Raw genomic sequence first — 21,057 nt, forward strand, 5'->3', positions numbered from 1 at the left:
ATCAAGTGTTCATGTGCTAGTTTTGACGATGGTCTGGTACCATTGTCGCAAATCAAATGCATTGAAAGATTGCCAGTCTCCCAGTTATTGCCAGCTATTCGACTCGTGATGGGATACTGAAGCATTTCCTGGGTTTCAAAATATAGTATGGGGTATCAGTGTAAGTAAGAAGAGCCCATGACCGTCCTGTAAAAATGAAAAACAAATAGACGCCGTTCCGGTCCATATCGTTTGTTGACATCGCAACCATTATTAGCATTACCTAAATCTCCAGTTATCCCAGTCGTCATCAGCATCATCGTCATCATCCTCGTCCTCGTCATCTTCAGCATCTGCTGTGGTCTCCTGTGCGTTTGCGGCTGGCTCTGCAGGGACGGCTCCGGCAATCGCAGCCTCGTCCATCTCTGCGCTCTCCGTGGCTCGTTTCAACCTCAGCTGCTCTCGCATGTGTTTCAACCGCCTCACTCGTTCTTCTAATTGTTCCATCTCATCAAACTCTTCCTCCAGGAAGCGAGCGGCATCTTCGCGCTCACCCTCCGCCTCGGCCTCCCGATTTCGTCGAAGAGACTCCTTCTCCCTCTCCTGCAGCGCAGCAAGCTCCTCGGCAGATACGGGCGCAGCTGATATCGTTGCGGCAGCGGCAACCGCAGCAGGCTTCTGTGGGGCCCGACTCGGCGCGGCTACCTCCCGTTCAAAAGCGGCCCATTCATCCTCGTCAATATTTTGCTGCTGGGGTTCAGCAGTTGCGTCAGTAGGTGGCATAGAGGTAGCTTCGAAGGTATGTGTAGTTGTTTCAGTGGTTTCCTGTGAAAGGTCGGGCTGGGTAGGAAGATCTGTTTTCATGATATCGTCGGACGAGGGTTCGACGTCATCTGCGTCGGCGATGACTTGGGCGCTCGGAGGACGAACTTGGGCGTTTGCGAGAAGTTGATCGGCATCTGTCTGCTTTACTCGCTTGCGCGTCAACGAGTCCGACGGATCTACTTTTCTTTTCTTTGTGACACGGTTTGGTGTGTTGCTCCCTGTCTGCGGTGTGCCCTTGCGGGAAGCAAGCTCGCTCCGGAGCAATGAGCGGACGTCTGCCATGGCGGTGGACTAGATATAATAGGATAAGATGGACAAAGCGAGGAAGGCGACTCGTTCAAGTAAACTCTGGGGAAATCTGTGACCAGGTTCGTGAGGAAATCGGTTGCGGGGATCTGGAGAAGCTGATCGAAGCGCCGAAAAAATAACGCGACGGAGAGGCGATAAAAGCGTCGCTGGCGTCTGCCAAGCATTGCTCGAGCCCCGTCACGTGAACGTGAATCAAGGAGGAATGAAGGACTAAATTAATTGTCTACTCCGTAATTGTCTAATGAAAATGATCATACACAGCTGATGGTGGCGCGAACATGGCGGCCTTCACTGCCACAGACTGACTATGGTATGACTTGAAAGCTAGCAACCCCTCATCCCCATATTAAGGTTAGGCGTGTGAATACATAGACGGGCCTAAATCTGCTTGTCCAAAAACCAAACCCACAATCCCCCTTTTACCTCCCCACTCGGAGTAAGCAAGTAAGCATCCACCAGGCCGAAACCCTTCTCGAACAACCTACACATCTGCTTCGCACTGCAGAAAAAGGTTTCCAGTGCTAAGACGAGGCCGTTAAAATTGGGCACCTGCAGCTTCACGCTTCATGAAACGACCCGAAACAGAAGAGACTACCATGCTGATCATCCTGAATGGATCTGCGTAGCCTGCAAAATAAACGACGCACTTATGAAACCGCATCTGCGCAGCATCAGATGTCATGACTCGACAGGGGTAAAAAGGTCATCGACGGATACCGACACCCTTAAAGTAGCCTGAGACTTCACCCTGACGCTACTTAGTACCAGCCTCATGGAGCGGATACATTGACTGCTACACTTTGCAGCATAAGCCTCGCCAAAACGAGTTGATATAGTAAAACTTGCACCTGCACTCCCATAATATAGACAACTACAAACAATACAATATAATTAGGGCAAGGGACATACATCAAGGCAAGCTAATCCGATGTACTACTATGTAGTACTAGTAGTAGATCGGAATCCGGGCCGGCCAGATTAACCATGATCTACATTCCAACGAATAAACGCGCAGATCATTGAATGAGTATGCAGTATCGTAATGGAGAGAATAATCATACTTCGCATTTGGAATAGTATGGGTCAGGGGCTAGCAGAGACTCCTTTGTTTGATGTGTATTTAGCTTTGCCGCTAGCTTATCCGTGACTAGCTCTCGAGTTGTAATATAAATTTGTGTTGACTTTAGATATTCCCGGGACCTTGTTGAGAGACAGCTGGCCCGACGGCTATCAAATAAATGATAGACGGCAAAATTTCTTAAGTTCTTTCTATTCACCAGACGTGCTCGGCAATACTGCCTCTTCGGCACCTTTATCCTTGGGCAAAGTCTGGGGTTCCAAAATTTGACGGCATAGCCTTCAACAAGGACAAAAGCCCACTGATGTTCTAGTGATTTTGGTATCGCCTATAATATGAAGCGTCATGTCGCGGCTCTTTGTATAACAACGCTGGGTGGCATTATGATCTCGTAGGCAAGATGGATTATGCCATTAGAGTTCACCTGAGGCAATGTCCTTCCACGCTTCAACCAAATGCTGGTGTCATCGAATAAGCCACAATCAGCTGGTCATCGGTTTTAAAACACTGTATTCCCAGTCATTAGACATCCTCATAACTCCTTCCACGGAGGTAATAAAAAAACAGATGCACTTACTCTCCATAGTCCCCCTACACCTTCATCCAGGCCAGGCGCAAAAACACTATTTACGTAACAGAACACCGAGTCTGTGTCCTTGCAATCAAGCTTCTTTCTTAGAAACTTGACGACGGTCTCAAACTTCTGGGAGGCGCTAATCTTGAACACCCGGTTCTTGAGAATAGGCGCAGAAGGTAAGGGTTGAAACCTTACTGTGACTGTATAAAGTAAGTTAACTGAAACAGCAACTTAGAACAAACTGCGCGATACCTTTACCGATGTCGACGGCTTCGGCGTCCGCCAAAGCCTGGTGAGCATCGCGTGGTAAACTAGAGAGAACTACCGACGCAGACATAGTCATTGGTAGGTCTGCGCCATGTTCATCGTCGGGGATAGGTGCATTTTTGGTGTTGGATGCTTGCTGCGCGGGTTCTCTCCGGCTTGATGGTCGGCTCTGGTTTGGGTTGGGAGAGTTGCCAGTCGAGGGGATCCGGGAAGACGGGGAGCTCATTTTGCCAGAGTAAGCGCCCAAGCAAATGGAATCGGCCGTATGAGTTCAATGGATTTGCCTGGCTAGACCTACGGGAGTTGGAGAGGCAGTGATGGATGAAGCTTAGTTACAGTATTGTTGTTGTTGGATTATATGCAGCCTGACGACGGCCTGAGGCATGGTTTGCACCAACCACCTTTGCGGAATCTTGGTCCCAGTTCTTGGGAGCCAAAAACGCGGCAAACTTACAAGGTACTCTGACAAATACACTGTCTGTCGGACACGGACAATCAACTTTCAGGACAAGATCCGGTATGTTTGACACCCGAAACCCGTTCTCCTAAATTGTCCACCAGCACGGCTCTCGAATTCCGGTCCTCGAACTGCACAAGAACGACGGCAGATGACATCATTTCAAGAAAGTGTCCAGAAAATGAAGATTGAATCCCCAATAATCCATCTTGAAGCCGCTGACGATCATGAACCCACTCTGAACCTTCACAGGAACTCCGGAATTGGCTAGACAAGTGCTTATAGTTCCAAAGCCATGCCATTCCGGGGTGCTCAGGTGCATGTACAGCTTACTTCAGTCTTCTCGCCCGGCGGATAACGATCATTTAATCTAAAGAACAGCGATGCATGCACTTAAGTAGTTTGTAGAGCGATTCAAGGGCCAGGATGCACAAGTAACACTAAAATTGCGAGACAATTTAAATTTACTTCTAGCAGACTCTTCGCAGGACCTTGTGAGAGTAGAGATCATGAGTTGTCTGTAACACCTGACGGACTGCGTGAGGCCTGGCGTGACTTGGGTGCCCGTTCGGGGGCGTTATCGGCCAGACAGGAGCACCCCTCTGGGCGTCCCGCAGCGTCCAACGTCTTCTCCTCCTCTTTCACTTCCCCCACTCCACTTCCTCCCTTTCATTCTTCTTCAACCTCCTTTTAACCTCCAGATCGCCCGCCTTCTCTGTCGTCTGCTCTTCATCAACTTCTCAGCGTTCCCAACCTCCCGTCCGTATCCCCGTTTTCGCCTTATCGGCCCGGTTGCCGCCCAGTTCGCCGCTGCGTTACTTCCCCGCCCCCGACTTGGAGATCTGCTGCTTGAGAACTCAGCTCCCGAGTCGATTTTCTGGACAATCACCGGTTACAACGTTTGATCCGAGACTCTGTTCATTGCATTTCCCGCGAAATACAAACCGCGCAAATACGTTCAAAATGAGTAGCCCGAAGCGCAGAATTGAGACAGATGTAAGTACCCCTCCGGCTACGGATCGACCGATGAGTTGGCAAGTGGACTAACGCTCGATCCCGTCTGTACAGGTTATGAAGTACGATACATCACTTTTCGAGCCTCCGTACCAGATCATGGCTGACTCTTTCGCAGGATGTATGCCCTCCGTTCCACACCCAATACCCTTACGGACCTCCCCGAGAGAGTTGGATTCTGGATAGCGCTGAGAGACGGATATGGGAACAACACGATGCTGATGGGTTTTTTTTAGGCTGATGAGTGACTACGAGGTTACACTGGTCAATGATAATAGTGAGTTGTTTCGAACGTGTATTTTCCACTTCAATACTAACCGCCCGCATAGTGTATGATTAACCGCTGCTTTGCATACGGGTTTCTCAGTGAAGGCTTATTCTAACGTATTATGTTTCACTTTAGGCAAGAGTTCTACGTGCGCTTCAAGGGCCCGGAGGAGAGTAAGTTTTATCCGTACGCAACAGCCACCGTAGCGCAAAACTGACAAAGCAACTCTTTAGCTCCCTTTCAGGGTGGTCATTGGAAGATCCACGTCGAGCTCCCGGATCAGTACCCATACAAGAGCCCGAGCATCGGATTCGTTAACCGAATCTTCCACCCGAACATTGACGAGTTGTAAGTCAAGCCCGAAACCGTTCTATATTATGCCGCTAATAATTTTCTTTCTTAGATCCGGGTCTGTTTGTTTAGACGTTATTAACCAAACATGGTCTCCTATGTACGACATGATCAACATTTTCGAAGTTTTCCTTCCACAGCTCCTACGTTACCCCAACCCGTCAGACCCTTTGAATGGCGAAGCCGCTGCCATGTTGATGCGGGAACCAAAGAGCTACGAAATTAAAGTGAAAGGTGAGGTTCCTTTTCGTCATTGCAACAGCCACACCCATGATATTAATGAATTTTGCAGAGTACGTGGCAAAATACGCCAGCAAAGATGCTGTGGACGATGCTGGGGAAGACACAGAGTCTGAAGACGAATTGAGCTCTGCCGGTAGCTATGAGTCAGATGGAGAGGAACCGGCAGGGAGACTGGACGATGTTTGAACCATCCCAGCGTACTCTTCACTTGCTTCTCTCCCGGAATAATCGCGGAGCCAACATTTCTTATTACGTCTCCATTCTCACATAACGGTCTTATGGAATTCGCGGGGTTTAGTATTTATGGCGTTATTGCGACGGAGTTCTGACAGCCAGGGTCTATTATACGTTAAGCCAACGCTATGGTGCAATTTGCGAGTTCGGGACCATGTTTTGTGAATGCGTTCAACTCCATCCTGTTCATATCATTTGCTTTTGTGGTTCCTATCTTGTGGCCTTTGAAATTTTTTATACTCTCTATTCATATCATTATTTGGCTATTCAATGGATATACTACTACCTTAGTCTATCTGGAAGTCCCTGCTTAGATCGCACTCAATTCGTTGGCCAGGTCCCTTCAGTAATCTTGCTTCTTATGAGATTGAAATTTCCGGCTTTTGCAGTAGATGGTCAGAACCCTCTACCACGGGAACAATAGTCGCGAGCANATGTTTACAATTAGCTCTGGTATAGTACATTAAGGTAATACAATATCCCTCATTCTATGCATAGTACCCGGGAAGTTAAAGAACAGGCCTCACACGGCATGCTAATTGCATAACGAAACAGACCCTGAACATTGAAAAACGAAATAAGGTATAAACAAGGGGTATTAAGAACCGAATGATGTCTAACATATCAAAAATGGAAACGCGAGAAGCGAGAGGAATTGACAGTAGGGCGAAACGGACTAGACAGAAAAACAGAGACAAACCGGTCTCGACCGGCGACACCAGAGCAAAAAAGAAGAAGAAAGGAAATGAAGGAGTGAGTGTATGGTATGTCGGATTTGTTTGCTGAAATTAGAATTCGAAACTCGATATTCGAATTCGATCGTTCGTCAACTCGTTCGTTTTCGTGTCTCGATCACCATGATGGAGCTTGCTAGCCGGTCTCTGACCACAAAACCCGGCTGGAGCCTGTTGACCCACCTCAAGTAACCTTCAAAACACCAAAGACATCTTTGGCAGGGTCGTCCTCGTCGCCGCTTGATCCTGGTCTTGACCGTCTACCCTTCCTCGGGTTGATCACCACCTCGCCCCAGTGTTTCGGAACGGCGCCCGGTTTCGTCGATGCCGTTTCGGGCGGTGCGTCGGAGTCGACTGTTGTTACTATTAGTGAGGGTTCGCGGGCTTTCGAGGACGAGGAGGAGACGGAGTTGTGGAGTGTCGCTCGCGGCTGGAGATGGGGTTGTGGTTGGAGGGACCATATATCGATGACGGAACTTTTCCACAGCGCCTTGGTTAGATTTTCATTCTATCTGTATTTGAGCGAGGTGAAGTGAGCGAGAACAACTCACTCTGACGTTCGTTGGCAGATCGCTTCAAGGGCCTCGCGCTCCCGCCTTACGTAGCTGGGGTCGGGTTGACTGCCCTGCTGGTTATTGTTGAGCGCTCCATAGCCATACCCGGGCTGGTAAATGTCATCATCGAGTAACCGAGAGGATTCGGGCTAGAAATCAGAGAGTGCCATGTTAGCGCCACGATATAATCTAGCTGGGCACCGCGTTCCGAGACGCCATCTGCGACCACCGTCACAGACGATGTAGCCCAAGAACAAAGAGGAATACTCACGTCGGTGTTGTCTCGACGACCAGACCCAAGGCACGAAGAACAGACCCCCATTTATATACGTGCAGAACCGGTTGGTGATTAGGTAGAAGGCGCACGAGACACCCAAGGTTAGAGGAACCCGAGGGGCTGGAAAACGAAGGAATGTTCGGTCCGACGGTTTGAATATGAGGAAAGGACTGGTGGAAACGTGAGTTCAGGGTTAAAAAAGCAAGGCACCAGCCAGTGATGCGGATAGAGAAAACTGGATGTTAGTTTCTTCAGGAAGTAAGTCTTTACGCAGTGAATTTCAAAGCCCAGCCACAGAAGCGGACGGGCAGAGTCGGGCAACGCATGTGGTCCGTGCGGAGATAATGACATCTGCTTCGTCACTGCAACCCTTCGATACTCAATTATAAGCTCGGAAAATAGTCTCTTGGATAATATTTTAATATGACCGACTGTTTGGAACTATCCCATCTCTCTCTTTATTCGGGTCTGTCGTTTGGTATACGTTTCCCAAGGTGAAGCTTAGGCCTATATATAGATGCTGCCACGCTACAAGCAAAGCCTATTGTGCTGAATCTTCGATCTCCGGGAACTTGTCTAATGGACGATGATGGATATTAGCCACAGCCCATTTGACAGTTCAATTAGCTCAAGTAATGTAAGGTTCGATGAGTCCGGTAAGTGCGCTACACACCACGAATCAGCAACATACTTACATATGCGATTGGCCCATTTATCAATAACATTGCTGTTGCCTGTATACTAAGGTGTCTTAGTGACACGCTTGGCACGTTTCTTATGTGTAGTAGAACAGAATCAAGACGACCAAAGGGCCAAAATGTAGGAATTAATATATAGTGCCTGAGGCACTCAGGCCAGACCCTATAGTTGTCTCATTCAACACCAACTTCCGTTAGCATTATAACTGCACAGCTCTTTATTTTTTTTTCAATCGCTAGCCCAGAGCCAAGAGGATTCGTTACCGAGGTTAACATCAGTGTCAACTCATGACAGCCAATTATTGTAGAGGATCCTTGACGCTGATGTTGGTAGCACTTCTTCGCAGCGTTCACCCCGCACTAAGTGTGCATACAAGAGCGCATCCACCCTTTGACAGCTGTCACTAAAGTTTAAACCACCCACTCAACTCCTGTATTTCATCAAAACCCCCAAGTGTGTACACGCCTCTTTATTCTGCGTTATAGTTGCTATTACCATGGCCACTACTACACACACCGGACGCTTGCAAGGCAAAGTTGCCATCGTAACAGGCGCAGGTTCAGGCTTCGGCCACGGCATCGCAAAGAAGTTCGTTCACGAAGGAGCGAAGGTGATAGTCGCAGACATATCAAAGGACAATGGAGAGAAGGTCGCAGCGGAGCTGAATAGCAAGTTCGTCTACGCAGATGTGACAAGCCGAGACAGCTGGCAGGCACTTCTTCAAGCCACTTTGGACGAATACGGGAAACTCGACATTGTTGTCAACAATGCTGGTGCAACTTACCACAACAAACCAACCACCGAAGTTACCGATGCAGACTTCGGCCTGTGCATGGAAGTCAACGTTAAATCAATCTTCCTCTCCACGAGTGTTATCATCCCGTACTTTGTACAGAATAAGAGCCCCGGATGTTTCATCCAGATATCATCCACTGCTGCTCTCCGTCCTCGTCCCGGTCTGACATGGTACAATGCATCCAAGGCGGCGGTTAGCAACGCCACCAAGACGATGGCTGTTGAATACGGCCCGAAGCAGATAAGGTTCAACAGCGTGTGCCCCGTGGTTGGAAGCACAGCAATGTAAGTAGTCTCGCTTATCACTTATATCCGCAAGTCTCACTTATGATGTTTCCTTTATAGGACCCATCTCTTTCTCGGAAAGCCAGACACCGAGGAAAATAGGGCGGCGTTCGTATCAACTATACCTTTAGGACGTCCTTCCACGGCTGCGGATGTCGCGAATACATGTAGCTTCCTCGCTAGCGATGAAGCAGAATTCATCACAGGTGTTGAGCTCGAGGTATGGATTGTACATTTCCTTCTCATTTAACCCTGCTAATATTGATGCAGGTTGATGGTGGCCGCTGTGTCTGAGTCTCTCGATGGTCGTCCTAGTATGGTTGCATAATTGTTTTCGAGCTTGGTGCGTCATGTTCACCGTAATTAGCAGAATGGATACCATCACTCCAATTTTGAAACTGACAACAACAAGTACGTCTGGCTCGCGTAGTTAGAAATTCAAGTTGCTATGTATGTAGTAAAAATAGTTCCGGGTCGTGGCCGCAACTGGACCAAGCGAGTGGAAATAGTATGGAAACCTCACAGCGCAGGTCTTGGATTTTCAACTCCCATCTCCGCACAGCACTCTCCCAAAACGAACTTATACCGCACCAAAGTTTTAGGATAGCCGCACCCTACGAAACGGCATCGATAATATACGAGAGACATAATACATTACGAGCTTAAATATACCAAAATTAAACCATGTTCGGCCTCCCGGACGCAAAACGGTATGAGATCATACTGAACCTCAAAAATCAAACGAAGACCCCCAATATCGATTAACACCTGAATCACAGCGTCCGCCGAGACGACCTCCTCGCTCGTGACTCCTCCTCATCCCCCTCTCCACCCCCGGGATCTGAATTCCCCGACGCGCAAAAGCGCCTCAGCGCGCTGCTCAACTTCGACATTGGGCCTTCAACCACAACCACAACCACAGCCGAACTGCAAGAGACGACCAAAGATGACGAAGATGAGGAACAGGAGTTTGAGTTTCGGCTATTTTCCGCGCCGGCATCTGCCCCGCAAAAGCCTGGAACTAGCGGTGATAAGAATGATGGCCAAAAGAAAGCAGGTGGTGACACAACGACGACTACAGCTACGAATACGAACGAGTCCGGTGGTGCGCAGAAGTTACGAATCCGATTACGGTCTCCGACGCCTACGGCTGTGGGGAGTGGGGAGGGGCGCTTCGTAAATCCGTTCAGAGGGTGGAGTTACTATTTCTCTGCGCCGGGGTTGTTGTCCGGTGAAACCAAGAGTAAAACAGGGGAAGAGGATGCGGGTGTGCTGCAGAAGAGGAAGCAATTCGAGGATGTGGCTGTGAGCGGCGAGGATATGGTTAAATTTGCGGGGATGTCTTGGGTGAGTAATTGATCCAAAGGAAAGAAGCAGTCTATTGATCGAACACTAACTAACTGGTTGCAGCCTGGCTGTCATTTGCCTTGGCGGGTGCTTCATCTAAAACGAGAGCATACGAAGCTTCCGAAGGAGGAAAAGGGCGCGACGCCTAGTGCTACCGCATATATTGCAGGCACACCGGAAAGGGAGCCCTTGTCCCGTAAGAAGCCTGGGAAGAAGCGACGTATTCAATTACGGATACGAGCTGCCGCTGCGGAGAGGGCGAAAGAGACAGAGGCAGAGAAACGCAACCGGAAAAACCGGGAGAAGAAAATTAAGCGGAGGCAAAAAGCGAGAGATCAAAAGGCGGCGGCTGCAGGTACTGGAGGTGATGGCCCCGTAACGGAGCTGAGCGAGCACGTTTCAGGACAAGAGAGCGATTGAATAACTATAGCTGTAGCCCCTTTGGTAGGATATGAGATAATGATACCCAATTTCTGTGGATTGTATGTGTCCATTCACTATTCTATCATTTATGCAAAACGGCCGACGGGTATCAAGCACTCAGCCACCATAGCCAATCGCCGCTAAATGACGAGCTTAGTGAGGCAACAACTTGCTAAAGGAGAGAACGGTACTACGAAATTATGTTAACGAAATTGGCTCAACAGTTACGCGCTGGGGTATGAGATTAGCACAGAACAAGAACGATGTAGTGTATCTGCGATTACGAATGCAGGCCATGCTGAACGTCAAGATCTTAGACCAGAACGCAGCTAGTTGAGGGGCAAGACATCTATTTGGCTTCAGCTTTTTTACAATCAGTAACTGTGCGTACTTATCAGAAAATAAACTCACTCTTCCCGGGCTCAGCAGCAGCTTCGGCTGCTTCAGCTGGTTTTGCGGGCTCAGTAGGCTCGACAGGCTTCTCAGCGGGTTTCTCGGCGGGCTCTGCAGGCTTAGCAGGTTCGGCAGCCTTTTCCGTTTCAGCCGGCTTTGCAGGTTCGCCCAACTCAGCGGACTTCTCGGCCGGCGTTTCAAACGGGGTCTCGGGAACCGTGGAATCGGGAGCTATAGAAGGCTCGGAGTTGACGTTCTCAATAGGAGCTGCTACGGGAGCGGGAGTCTCGGCGGGGGCCGGGGATTCAGTCTTAGTCTCAGTGAGACCGTCGCCCTTAGTCTCAGCAGGAGCTCCAGCTTTAGCCTCAACTGAGGCTTCTTCAGTCTTTGGTTCCGGAGCTGGAGGGACAGCTGCAGCAGGAGCCTCAGCGGCCTCGGGTTTAGCTTCAGTGGCTGGTGCTTCGGCGGGCTTAGCTGTGGCAGGAGCCTCTGCTGTTGCTGATCGTAGGTACGATGGTTATTAGGCGGTCTAGCGCAACGGTTTGAGTATAAACAAACGTACCAGGCTGAGGCTCTGCAACCGTTGTCGGCTCTGCAGGCTTGGCTTCAGTGGCAGGAGCAGCTTGAGCGGGAGCCTCGGCGGGCTTATCCTCAGGCTTGTCGGTCGCAGAGCCCGTAGCTTCCGCCTTCTTTTTCCGGAAGATGGCCTTGAAGCCCTTCTTTAACTGTTCAAGCGCATCGGGCGCTTTGACGCGAGACACGGTCAGCTACACTGGCCTGTGCAACAGCGGGATGTGACATGGGACAAGCCGCAGTGGAGAGGGGTCGGGTATCGACTCACGGACACCAGGCATCTTGCTCTGGTAGGGGAAATTGTGGAAGAGCGAAAATAGAGGGATGTTTCAATGTGCAGAGCGCAGCGGGAGATTCGAACAGGAAGGTCACAGGACAGGGCAAAATTGACAGGAAAGAGGAGAAGCAAGTCAAACTAAACGTTAGTCCGTCAGGTAATGCGAGATGGGGGTGGCTGTGCTGTACCTCCAAGCTTAAGTTACTTAGCCTAACTTACTTTAGTTAGTTAACTACCTTCGACACCCGCTCCGCCGTAACTTCACTAACCAACCTAAGTTAGCGGTGCTGAGTAAGCAACAACGGTACTTCCGCAGAAGATGACATCTTCTGATCTTACTAGCTTCCAGCACCCTGCTCAGAATGCGAACAAAGAAATTATAACTGTGGGTCAAACAATTTATTTTCGCTGAATACTGGAGTAGTGTGTTTGATAAGGCCTGTCTTGAAATTTAGACCCGGTTGTAACTCCTGTTGGAGCGGCTTAGGGACCTCGCAAGCTTGAGCTCACCGCGAATTGTATGATCATGACCAAAATCATGGAACATCACCTCTGCATCCGCATGTAAAGCTTATTTTGCATAAACGTGTCTAATAAATCTTGACAGAAATGCCTTGTATACAAGTCTACCCTCTTCTATAAATGTAACTCGTCTTAATGTCATAAGACCTTCCTACTCGGTATTCACAACCTCATGACGGAACTATTCCCGACTGAAGAAATAATCCGTAGATACAAGTATTCCCAGCATATAAAGCGAGACCAAGCTGTTATGCTTCAATTACGAACGGACAACTATTATTTTACTGCACAATCGGTAGTTGGCAGTTACAGCTGTATACAACGTTATACCCCGTAGTCTGTAAAACCCCAGACTGGCTGAGTAATCAGTGGGGTCTCCACCCCTCGTGCTTCCACGCCCATTGTCGTCATTTATTGACACTGCATCTTATACATATTCAGGCACACACCTTCTGAATATGCGTTTCGATCAGTCTACGCCGCCCGCACCGGCGGAGAATGCTGGACAAGAACCGGTATCGGAGCAGACGCCTCTCCTGGCTGATCAGCCCCAGCCAGTGCCCGAGGATGCGGAGCCGAGCACAAAGCGACTGCTTTTAGTTTTGTGTAGCGTATGGGTGGGAGTCTTTCTTGCAGCACTTGGTATGCTTTGACCTTTTGAGTGAAAATCTCGGCCTAATCTAATGGTATAGACATTACTGTTGTTGCTACTTTGACGGGACCGATATCATCCTCGTTCAATTCCCTTTCTCTGCTATCCTGGCTGGCAACAGCATATTTGATTTCCAATGCGGCTTGCCAGCCCCTAGCTGGGCGTCTGACAGACATATTTTCGCGGAAGTCCGGGTTGATATTCTCTAATGTGATCTTTGCGGCGGGTAACATTATCTGCGGTCTTGCCCAAGCCCAGTGGACTATTATCCTGGGACGGGTTATCGCTGGTATTGGAGGTGGGGGTCTAACAGTAATAGCCACATTTGTCACCTCAGATTTGATTCCATTACGAAAACGTGGAGTGTGGCAGGGGATCGGCAACATCTGCTTTGGCGTCGGCAGTGGGTTAGGCGGCGTATTCGGCGGTTGGATTAACGACACGCTGGGGTGGCGGTGGGCTTTTTTGATTCAGGTCCCTTTTGTTGTGGTGTCAGCTATCCTGGTGGCCTTGACAGTCAAAGTTCCTGTGAAAAGCACACAAAAGGACAAGCTCAAGCGCGTTGATTTCCTTGGTGCTATCACGCTAGTCATCACCCTTGTTCTGTTGCTTCTCGGTCTCAATACCGGGGGAAACCAGTTACCATGGACACACCCTCTTGTTCTCACGACTCTTCCACTTTCTGCTGTCACGCTCGGCATATTCATCCATATCGAAGCGAACGTCGCGTCCGAGCCTGTCATCCCGGTCCGTCTGTTGCTTGATCGCACTGTGCTTTCGGCATGTCTGACCAATTGGTTCACTACGATGAACGTTTTTGGGCTTCTTTTCTACGTTCCGATATTCTTCCAGGTTCAAGGCATGTCTACGACTGCCGCAGGAGCGAGGTTGATCCCTCAATCTATCGGCATCTCCATCGGGTCGCTGGGATCAGGCGCCCTCATGCGTTTAAGTGGCCGCTATAAAATGTATAGTCACGTCACTATGCTACTTCTGGTGGCTGCATCGGCCTTGATCTGTACCTTACAGCTCAGCACCCCGACTGCTCTTCCTTTTCTTTACTTTTTGCTATCTGGGACAGCTTACGGAGGGATTCTCACCATAACCCTAGTTGCGCTTATCTCGGCAGTCGACCATGACCATCATGCAGTTATCACCTCCGCGTCCTACGCGTTCCGTAGCACTGGCAGCTCAATCGGTATCACCATTGCGTCCTCTGTCTTCCAGAACGTTCTCAAAACTGGACTCTGGTCGCGCTTCGGTGACCGTGAGAATGCCCGAGAGGTGATTGGTCGCCTCCGTGACAGCCTTGGAGAGATCCAAAAAGCACCAGCAGACTGGATACCTGGTGTTGTGAATGCATATATGGACTCACTGCGCGCTACATTCATTACCTTGCTTGCGCTTGCTATTCTTGCGAGTTTGGTCAGCATTGGCATGCGGGAACATTGGTTGCATTCGAACTTGGCACGAACGGAGTAGACGAGGTTCGCCCCCTATTCCATGGTTCACAATTGAAAGCCTATTAGCGCGTCTGTCTGTCTGGAAGGGGTGTAGAGGTCACATAGACTACAGTATCTAGCGGAGAGAATAGATTACATACATTTGAAGCTAAATCACTACTCAAATAACTGAATGCTATCAAAACAATCTTACGATACACTAGTACAGTACGCCTTCCATATTAGTGCATATTCCACCCATTCTTGGCTCCTTCCCAATTCACATGGTCTTTGAAGGAGATCACAACAGGAAAGAACCCTCTCCAGCCCGCGAGGATCGCTCCTTCCGTCCTAATTTGTTAAGTGTGACGTGCATCGATGAGTGTCCCTGATTGGCCCGTGTGTATACTTAATGCTCCTTTCGGGACTAGCGTTTATGATTAATCGGTCTCATCATCCCGCCAATCAGCACCATGGTATTCACGTTGGCGCCTCAAGACCACCACAAATCCCATCGAACGATCTCGCCGCCGCCGCTAACCGTGATCTCAGCGCCTCTTGTTCTTGCAATTTCTCGTCAACCAACCCTGCAACATCCTCGACAGACGGTATAAACTCCCGAGAACGTCCAGCCACCCTGCACTCATCCGGATATCAGCAAAGCTGCGGGGTTAGTGGATCTTGCCTGCGAAACCGAGGATCGAGACCAAAGACAAGTCACTTCACCGCTTGTAAACCTGGTCGGACCACCAGATCCTTGACACGAGCTGCAGTGGAGTGTGCAACGTGCCAACGAGGCCTGTCGATCTGTGCCACGGTTTCTTCGATGGATTATTGCATGGTATTTTGTGGCTAGCTGGTGACCTGCTTGGGCAACAATCTGGACCGCTCTTGCGCATTGCCTTCAATCACCTCACCTTCGTCCTTTCTCCTCCTCTCCTCTTTTGCTTGCCGCATTCCTTAAATTACCATATACCACTGGCTGGAATTTGCTTTGCCTGATTATTTTACTATCTCGACGAGATTTCGTTCGCCTTTACATATTACGTCTCACGCCACATTCGACCTTAACACATCCCTACGCAGATACGACTATTGATCCTACGGCGGTTGTTATCCTTCATCGTGTTCTCTACGAAAAGATAAAATATTTCGTTGATGGCTGTTAGTTTCCAAATGCACAACACTTTACCACCGAGTGGGACCAGCAACGCCGAGTCGAAAAGTTCTGAGGTTAGTGAGATGGACATCGATGGAAATCTAGAGGAAAAGGTGTCCGAAACCTCGAATAATGCCAGTATTTCTGCGAAAGAGCTGCCAAAACACGACAATGTCTCGTTAGCCACCCGTCGCAAACGATTATTGATCTCGACAGACAGCGAGTTCGTCGACAATGTCCTCCCCTCCCTAGTGCAGCACCCCGGGATCGAAGTCAGATTTATAACAGACGAGCCATTTGCCCTCCTTTCCGGCACCAACAAAGTACCTCATTATATGGATACGGTGGATGGGAAAACTTTCGAAAAGGAAATCGGCGCGCGGAGGTGGCTCAAGGCAAAAGCAGCGGAACTTTGTGAATGGGCGGATCTGTTACTCGTTGCCCCTGTGGATGCGGGGACACTGGGCTCTATGTTATCAGGCCTCACCAACACTCTGACGTTGGCATTGCTGCGGGGTTGGATGTCTACGAAACCTGTCATTCTGATCCCAGGGATGACAGTATCGGAATGGGAGCATCCACTGACGGAGAGGCAACTCCAGGAAGTCCATCGGTTCTGGCATTGGGTCGACCTTGTATCCCCAGTTTTATGGAAGTATAACGCTCCCGAAGAGCTGATAAAGTTGCCGTGGGGTGGGCTGTATGAGCTCCATGAAATGATTGAGAAAACGCTTGCGATCTCATTATCACAACCGATCCCAATTACTGTTGAACCCATTGAGTCCACGGCACCTCAAGACGATGGCCCTTTAGAGAAGTGCGCGCCGGAAAATCACTCATCACTTCCATCTCAAACGTCACTGCTTAGATCTAATATTGCCGAGAAAAAGGATACGCCCTCGCTGCCTCTAGAATTATGGTTGAACGTATTTGAAGATCAGCTTCATGATTGGGAAATCGCCAAAGCAGTAGGCATCCCTACGAAACTCTCGGTTCCTAAGGAATGGCAAAGCCATCTTCTGAAAATGTCGGCGCCCGCCTCTTTGGAGTATACCATCCTTCGCGGCTCAGTTGCGGCAATTAAGAAGCGAATTGATAGCTTACCCCGTTGGAAACCTTTATCGGACCTAGCATGTCATCTCATTTTCAAGTTTTCACGAACCGATATCTTGTCCCACCTCACCGAAAATCATCTTGACCTCCTTTGGACGACTTCGCGTCTCACCAACATTCCCTACCGTGCTTCAGCCATATACGGCAATCCCAAAATATTGACGTGGTGGCGAGATGCGGCCGCACTTCCGAACAAAGAATACATTGCAGATTCAATGGATGGGGCTTCTCGTGCCGGCTTTATTGATGTCCTAGAGTGGTGGCGGACCTCAGGTCTTGAATTACGGTACACTGAGAGGGCGCTCGAGTCCGCTAGCGCCGAGGGCCGTGTCGATGTTCTCAACTGGTGGAAACGCGCAGCAGAAACTGCCCCTCGTGCCCGCGCATTGCCTCTTAAAGTCGGCAAATCGGTTCTCCTCGCTGCGCAGTCTGGAAGGACGGCATCGCTTGCCTGGTGGGATGCATCAGGTATTCCATATACGCATGCCGAGTCGGTTGCACGAATTGCCAGCACTCATGGACACGTCCACGTCCTTGATTTTTGGTATAAGTTGAAAGGTGCCAAGATGATTTTCGACTATCAGGTGCTCGTCGGGCCAACTAAAAACGGCCATGACAACGTCTTAGAATGGTGGCGTCAAAGCGGTCTCCGAGTCGAGTTCAAGACCTGTGACATCGAGGAAGCCCTCGAAGATGCAGACCCTGTGTCTGGTGCCGAAGAACGAGTTCGAAAATGGTGGGCTCGGAATGGGCTTAACCTGGGCGTCGGTACGAGTGAATGGATGAAGACGAAAGTGCTGTAGATAGGCTGTGGTCTGGCTCTCACTTGTTTCTTTTCTTTCTCTTATTTCCCCTTCCTTTCTACCTTTCCCCTGGCTAATGATAATGAGATGACTGGCTATGCTTACATATAATACCCACCTTGTCGGCGTTGGTACATTCAAGGTTCTTTTCTACTGCCTATATTTGCAGATATGGAGTCGAGGATATTTTTTCATTGGGTATATATTATACATGAGCACATTGTATTAAAATGAAGATATTGCATCATAGCGTCTCCATCGTAAATATGATACCGGGCACAATCCATTTATATCAGCAACAACCTGGCCAGGGCTCCATCGCCTACCGTCGGATCGAAATATTGTAGTGTCAACATCGTAGCGGAAAGCAGTATATTCCCTCATACTTCATTTGAAACCATATGGCCTTAGTCGCCGCGAGCAGTTCACGAACAAATCCAGGATCTCTCCCCGCTCCTCTTTTCCCAAACCAAAATTCAGCGAAAAAAAACAAAGATCCTTAATCCCCAGTTCCGACCTCCAAATCCAACTGCACTCCATTCCCAATACTATAATCCGCCAACGAAATAAAATCCTTAAACGGCCGCTCCCCTTGTCTTTTAAGCAAGATCTCATGCGGTTCACGTCCAATATGCGCAGCGACAAGGGCCTTGAAGTTCCCTATCGTATCGGAGGGCAGACAAGGGATCGCAGCCTTCGTTCCTAAACGGTCGTTGACGTGCACGATGATCATTGCTTCGCCGCCGCCGACGGGCGCGGGCTTAGGCTTTTTCTCCTTCTTTTCTTTCTTTTCTTTGGGGCGCTGGTCACGGTCACGGTCACGGTCACGGTCACGGTCACGGTCACGGTCACGGCTGTCGCGGTAATCGCTGCGGTCCCGATCTCCACCCCGTTCTCGGTCTTGATAGTCACTTCTGTACCGGTCGTGACCCCGATCACGATCACGTTCTCGGTCTCGATCGTACGGTCTTCGGGGCGAGCGATTCCGATAGCCCCGCTCTAGGCGTGCATCGCCTTCATTTTGAGTGTCGTTGTTTGCGCTGCGCTTGTCTTTCCAACGAAAGCCTCCGTGGGCTTTTGGACGACGAGGCGGCGAGCGTGAGCGCCGGCGCTCCTCGCGGGGAGAGTCGGGCATGGTACGTCGAAGAACCCCTGCAGTTCGGGTGGCGTTGTTTGCAGGAAATAGTATGAGGTTATGGGTGTTATACTAAGCACGTAGGGCCATATCGTGGTTAGTGGTTGTTGTTGTGTTTGTTGCTGTCGGAGAGCTTTGTCGAGAAGAATGATGATGCTGGGATGACTAATTTCACCTGGACATCCAGCGAGCTCATTGCCAAATACGGTTAGTGTATGTAGAAGGGATTTATTTGGAATATCTAAATTTTCGCGAAGACTACATTATAATCAGTGAGCTTGACGACTGATAGAACGGTCTTATAATAGTATTCCCTTTTCAAGGTTCGCTTAAGGGTGTCGGGGTCCGGCTTCAGGGGTATAACGATCATAGTTCCGTCATATTCATAGTATCGTAAAAAGGAAATGATGCTGGGCCGGTAGTGGCAGTACTCGTTGGATGAGGTAGTATACTATAAGGCATAACATGAGGTTGCGGATGTGTGCGTATATTGGCCCGCGATAAAGTGGAAAGATCAGACAACGGACTAGGCATCATGTGCGTGTCATCCATACTAGGCTGCAGCCGAAATACAGAACGTATCAATGATGGGGACGACAGGATACGCCGCTAGAACTGGGAAATCGAATACTCTAAACTTCCTTGCTAGAAAGTTGTTAGACTGGAAAGCTTCAGGCTTTAGGGTTTCTCTTACACAGTTCGGCCAAAGGTGTCTACCGCAGGCGTCAAAATCGCATTTCTGTCCCCAAACGGATTGTCCTCGTCATCGTCATCAGGCTCGAAGTCTGATTCACTCTCGCTAGAGTACATTGGTCTGTGTGTGGAGGATGAAGGCACCGCGACACTCAATGGTCGATTAGGGCGAGGCGGTTTGGGAGGGTTGATAGCCAGCCCAGCAAAGGACTCGTTAACTTCATGATCAGGAGTCCAACCGCTCTCGAGAACATCTTGGTCGCTATCACTGTCGTAGTCCAAGCTCTTGTCCAGAACTTCGAATGCCATCAAGGCTGAAACCAACTCCTCGTTCGAGTGAATTAGACTGCCCAGGTATTCCTCACTCTCAACATGTTGAATGTATCGCAGAATCTGGCGCCGCAATTGCTTGCAAGTCTCGAATCTGTTCAGTACCTCTGCATCTTCGCTCACCCGGTGCGTTTCTCGATTCACACGTTTGAGAGCATTAAGAAGATTTGTACTAGCAACTGAGGAGGAAGCTAAAGTCTGAAGCATTTCCGGCTTCTCTTTTTCGAAGTTGAACGAACGGCTGTGCAGCTTCTTTTCCCTTTTCTCCTTCTTCAGTGCTTTGCTGGCTGAACTCTTGTGTTTTGGGCTGCTGAGTACGGTTGCAGGCCCGTTACCAGCAGAAACTGATACCGAGTGTCCGATTTGAGGGCCAGATGGCTTATCCGAGTCGCGTAGAACCTTGGCCTTCGCCTGGTTCGCTGGTTGCTTCCGCTTCGGGAGTTGCTTGTATAATCCAGCAATCCGTTCCATTCCGGGAGTACCTTTATATGAAACAGCCCATTGTCCAAACAGCTGCTTGCATTTCTCTTTCACCAAGGGGTCGGAAACTGAATCCGTAGCGGCAATTCGCAATCGTTCCAGCAATGGCTCGTCCGCGAATTCCCGGTGGAAGCGATCACCCGCATTTTGGATTAAGAAATCAAGGATCGTAAGGGCTCGTAACTGACGGTGAATGTTGCCATATTTCCTAGGCAAATATTAGCGATTTAGCGAGTCTGCCGGGGAGAAGGACTGACAGCTTCTTGCGCAGAGCGCGGGAGGCCTCTGTAGGGCCGCTGGCTTGTATACGGATGGCCTCAATAAGATCGACAATACCGCTCGAGTCTTCCACCTCATATTGTTCGCTGGTAAGAACCTCTATTTGTACCGTAACGGCCGAATATGGTTTCTAGAGAGTGGCGAGTCAGCATGCCTGGAGTCCAGCCGGGCGAATAGACATGGCAGTTCGATGCACCACACTGGTATACAATATAGGCATGCAGTTCCATGCAGAGTTCCAAGCAACTCACCGAGGAGTGGAACATGACGGTATTCCTCCGCTGTGGAAACTATTTCCGATGTTGACCCAAACACAGTGTTCGTGTACTCATGCGCATAGGTCGCTGGTCACAAATCCATACAAGAATTGCGGATTTTTTTTAGTAATGAGAAATACCCAGTCGTTCAGTGCAGCCGGAGTTGAAATGTGGTCAGGTGCCTTGTCCCGGAAATGAAAGCCCCTTTGTATCACGGCAGGTGGCACTGCCGT

The 21,057-nt window shown here is 49.5% G+C and overlaps 11 protein-coding genes across 11 annotated transcripts; 6 read left to right on the forward strand and 5 right to left on the reverse strand.

Moving 5' to 3' along the window:
• Positions 1-258: 258 nt before the first annotated feature.
• On the reverse strand, positions 259-1,086 carry ASPSYDRAFT_53695 (uncharacterized protein; the record flags this gene model as incomplete). Its single annotated transcript, XM_040848730.1, has 1 exon — positions 259-1,086. The coding sequence occupies one exon, from the start codon at positions 1,084-1,086 to the stop codon at positions 259-261; it is 828 nt and encodes a 275-aa protein (XP_040707927.1).
• Positions 1,087-2,638: 1,552 nt separating this feature from the next.
• On the reverse strand, positions 2,639-3,261 carry ASPSYDRAFT_138460 (ubiquitin-like protein ATG12; the record flags this gene model as incomplete). Its single annotated transcript, XM_040840839.1, has 3 exons — positions 2,639-2,698; positions 2,769-2,968; positions 3,021-3,261. 3 exons carry the CDS (start codon positions 3,259-3,261, stop codon positions 2,639-2,641), a joined length of 501 nt encoding a protein of 166 aa, XP_040707928.1.
• Positions 3,262-4,455: 1,194 nt separating this feature from the next.
• Positions 4,456-5,554, forward strand: ASPSYDRAFT_141677 (E2 ubiquitin-conjugating protein UBC8; the record flags this gene model as incomplete). The annotated part of the gene is made up of 7 exons (XM_040841175.1): positions 4,456-4,488; positions 4,561-4,568; positions 4,743-4,787; positions 4,910-4,947; positions 5,008-5,122; positions 5,178-5,359; positions 5,418-5,554. The coding sequence occupies 7 exons, from the start codon at positions 4,456-4,458 to the stop codon at positions 5,552-5,554; spliced, it is 558 nt and encodes a 185-aa protein (XP_040707929.1).
• A 966-nt stretch (positions 5,555-6,520) lies between these two features.
• Positions 6,521-7,212, reverse strand: ASPSYDRAFT_139038 (LAMTOR1/MEH1 family protein; the record flags this gene model as incomplete). Its single annotated transcript, XM_040840902.1, has 3 exons — positions 6,521-6,812; positions 6,888-7,039; positions 7,162-7,212. The coding sequence occupies 3 exons, from the start codon at positions 7,210-7,212 to the stop codon at positions 6,521-6,523; spliced, it is 495 nt and encodes a 164-aa protein (XP_040707930.1).
• An 865-nt stretch (positions 7,213-8,077) lies between these two features.
• ASPSYDRAFT_38814 (oxidoreductase, short-chain dehydrogenase/reductase family) lies at positions 8,078-9,402 on the forward strand. Its single transcript, XM_040845783.1, has 3 exons — positions 8,078-8,946; positions 9,007-9,166; positions 9,217-9,402. Exons 1-3 carry the CDS (start codon positions 8,363-8,365, stop codon positions 9,238-9,240), a joined length of 768 nt encoding a protein of 255 aa, XP_040707931.1. The 5' UTR covers positions 8,078-8,362; the 3' UTR covers positions 9,241-9,402.
• Positions 9,403-9,630: 228 nt separating this feature from the next.
• On the forward strand, positions 9,631-10,713 carry ASPSYDRAFT_53700 (DUF2011 domain-containing protein; the record flags this gene model as incomplete). Its single annotated transcript, XM_040848731.1, has 3 exons — positions 9,631-9,656; positions 9,726-10,293; positions 10,357-10,713. The coding sequence occupies 3 exons, from the start codon at positions 9,631-9,633 to the stop codon at positions 10,711-10,713; spliced, it is 951 nt and encodes a 316-aa protein (XP_040707932.1).
• A 352-nt stretch (positions 10,714-11,065) lies between these two features.
• ASPSYDRAFT_84151 (uncharacterized protein) lies at positions 11,066-11,963 on the reverse strand (the record flags this gene model as incomplete). Its single annotated transcript, XM_040851307.1, has 4 exons — positions 11,066-11,079; positions 11,128-11,607; positions 11,672-11,854; positions 11,951-11,963. 4 exons carry the CDS (start codon positions 11,961-11,963, stop codon positions 11,066-11,068), a joined length of 690 nt encoding a protein of 229 aa, XP_040707933.1.
• Positions 11,964-12,939: 976 nt separating this feature from the next.
• ASPSYDRAFT_140707 (uncharacterized protein) lies at positions 12,940-14,615 on the forward strand (the record flags this gene model as incomplete). Its single annotated transcript, XM_040841072.1, has 2 exons — positions 12,940-13,123; positions 13,174-14,615. 2 exons carry the CDS (start codon positions 12,940-12,942, stop codon positions 14,613-14,615), a joined length of 1,626 nt encoding a protein of 541 aa, XP_040707934.1.
• A 186-nt stretch (positions 14,616-14,801) lies between these two features.
• On the forward strand, positions 14,802-15,582 carry ASPSYDRAFT_293019 (uncharacterized protein). The gene has a single exon (XM_040844628.1). It carries the CDS (start codon positions 14,988-14,990, stop codon positions 15,429-15,431), a length of 444 nt encoding a protein of 147 aa, XP_040707935.1. The 5' UTR covers positions 14,802-14,987; the 3' UTR covers positions 15,432-15,582.
• A 169-nt stretch (positions 15,583-15,751) lies between these two features.
• Positions 15,752-17,650, forward strand: ASPSYDRAFT_142360 (uncharacterized protein; the record flags this gene model as incomplete). The annotated part of the gene is made up of 1 exon (XM_040841235.1): positions 15,752-17,650. The coding sequence occupies one exon, from the start codon at positions 15,752-15,754 to the stop codon at positions 17,648-17,650; it is 1,899 nt and encodes a 632-aa protein (XP_040707936.1).
• Positions 17,651-18,149: 499 nt separating this feature from the next.
• Positions 18,150-20,833, reverse strand: ASPSYDRAFT_53703 (uncharacterized protein; the record flags this gene model as incomplete). The annotated part of the gene is made up of 5 exons (XM_040848732.1): positions 18,150-18,802; positions 19,069-19,070; positions 19,480-20,496; positions 20,546-20,697; positions 20,819-20,833. 5 exons carry the CDS (start codon positions 20,831-20,833, stop codon positions 18,150-18,152), a joined length of 1,839 nt encoding a protein of 612 aa, XP_040707937.1.
• Positions 20,834-21,057: the final 224 nt, after the last annotated feature.

The sequence above is a fragment of the Aspergillus sydowii genome (genome assembly GCF_001890705.1).
Source record: "Aspergillus sydowii CBS 593.65 unplaced genomic scaffold ASPSYscaffold_1, whole genome shotgun sequence".
Classification (NCBI taxonomy): Eukaryota; Fungi; Ascomycota; class Eurotiomycetes; order Eurotiales; family Aspergillaceae; genus Aspergillus; species Aspergillus sydowii.

What these genes read in the sequence shown, in the direction of transcription:
- ASPSYDRAFT_293019 (XM_040844628.1), top strand. Translation starts at nt 14,988, where the DNA reads ATGCTCCTTTCGGGACTAGCGTTTATGATTAATCGGTCTCATCATCCC.
- ASPSYDRAFT_38814 (XM_040845783.1), top strand. Translation starts at nt 8,363, where the DNA reads ATGGCCACTACTACACACACCGGACGCTTGCAAGGCAAAGTTGCCATC. An exon ending in GTGGTTGGAAGCACAGCAAT is followed by an intron (nt 8,947 to 9,006) that starts GTAAGTAGTCTC and finishes TTTCCTTTATAG; the next exon opens with GACCCATCTCTTTCTCGGAA. An exon ending in TCACAGGTGTTGAGCTCGAG is followed by an intron (nt 9,167 to 9,216) that starts GTATGGATTGTA and finishes ATATTGATGCAG; the next exon opens with GTTGATGGTGGCCGCTGTGT.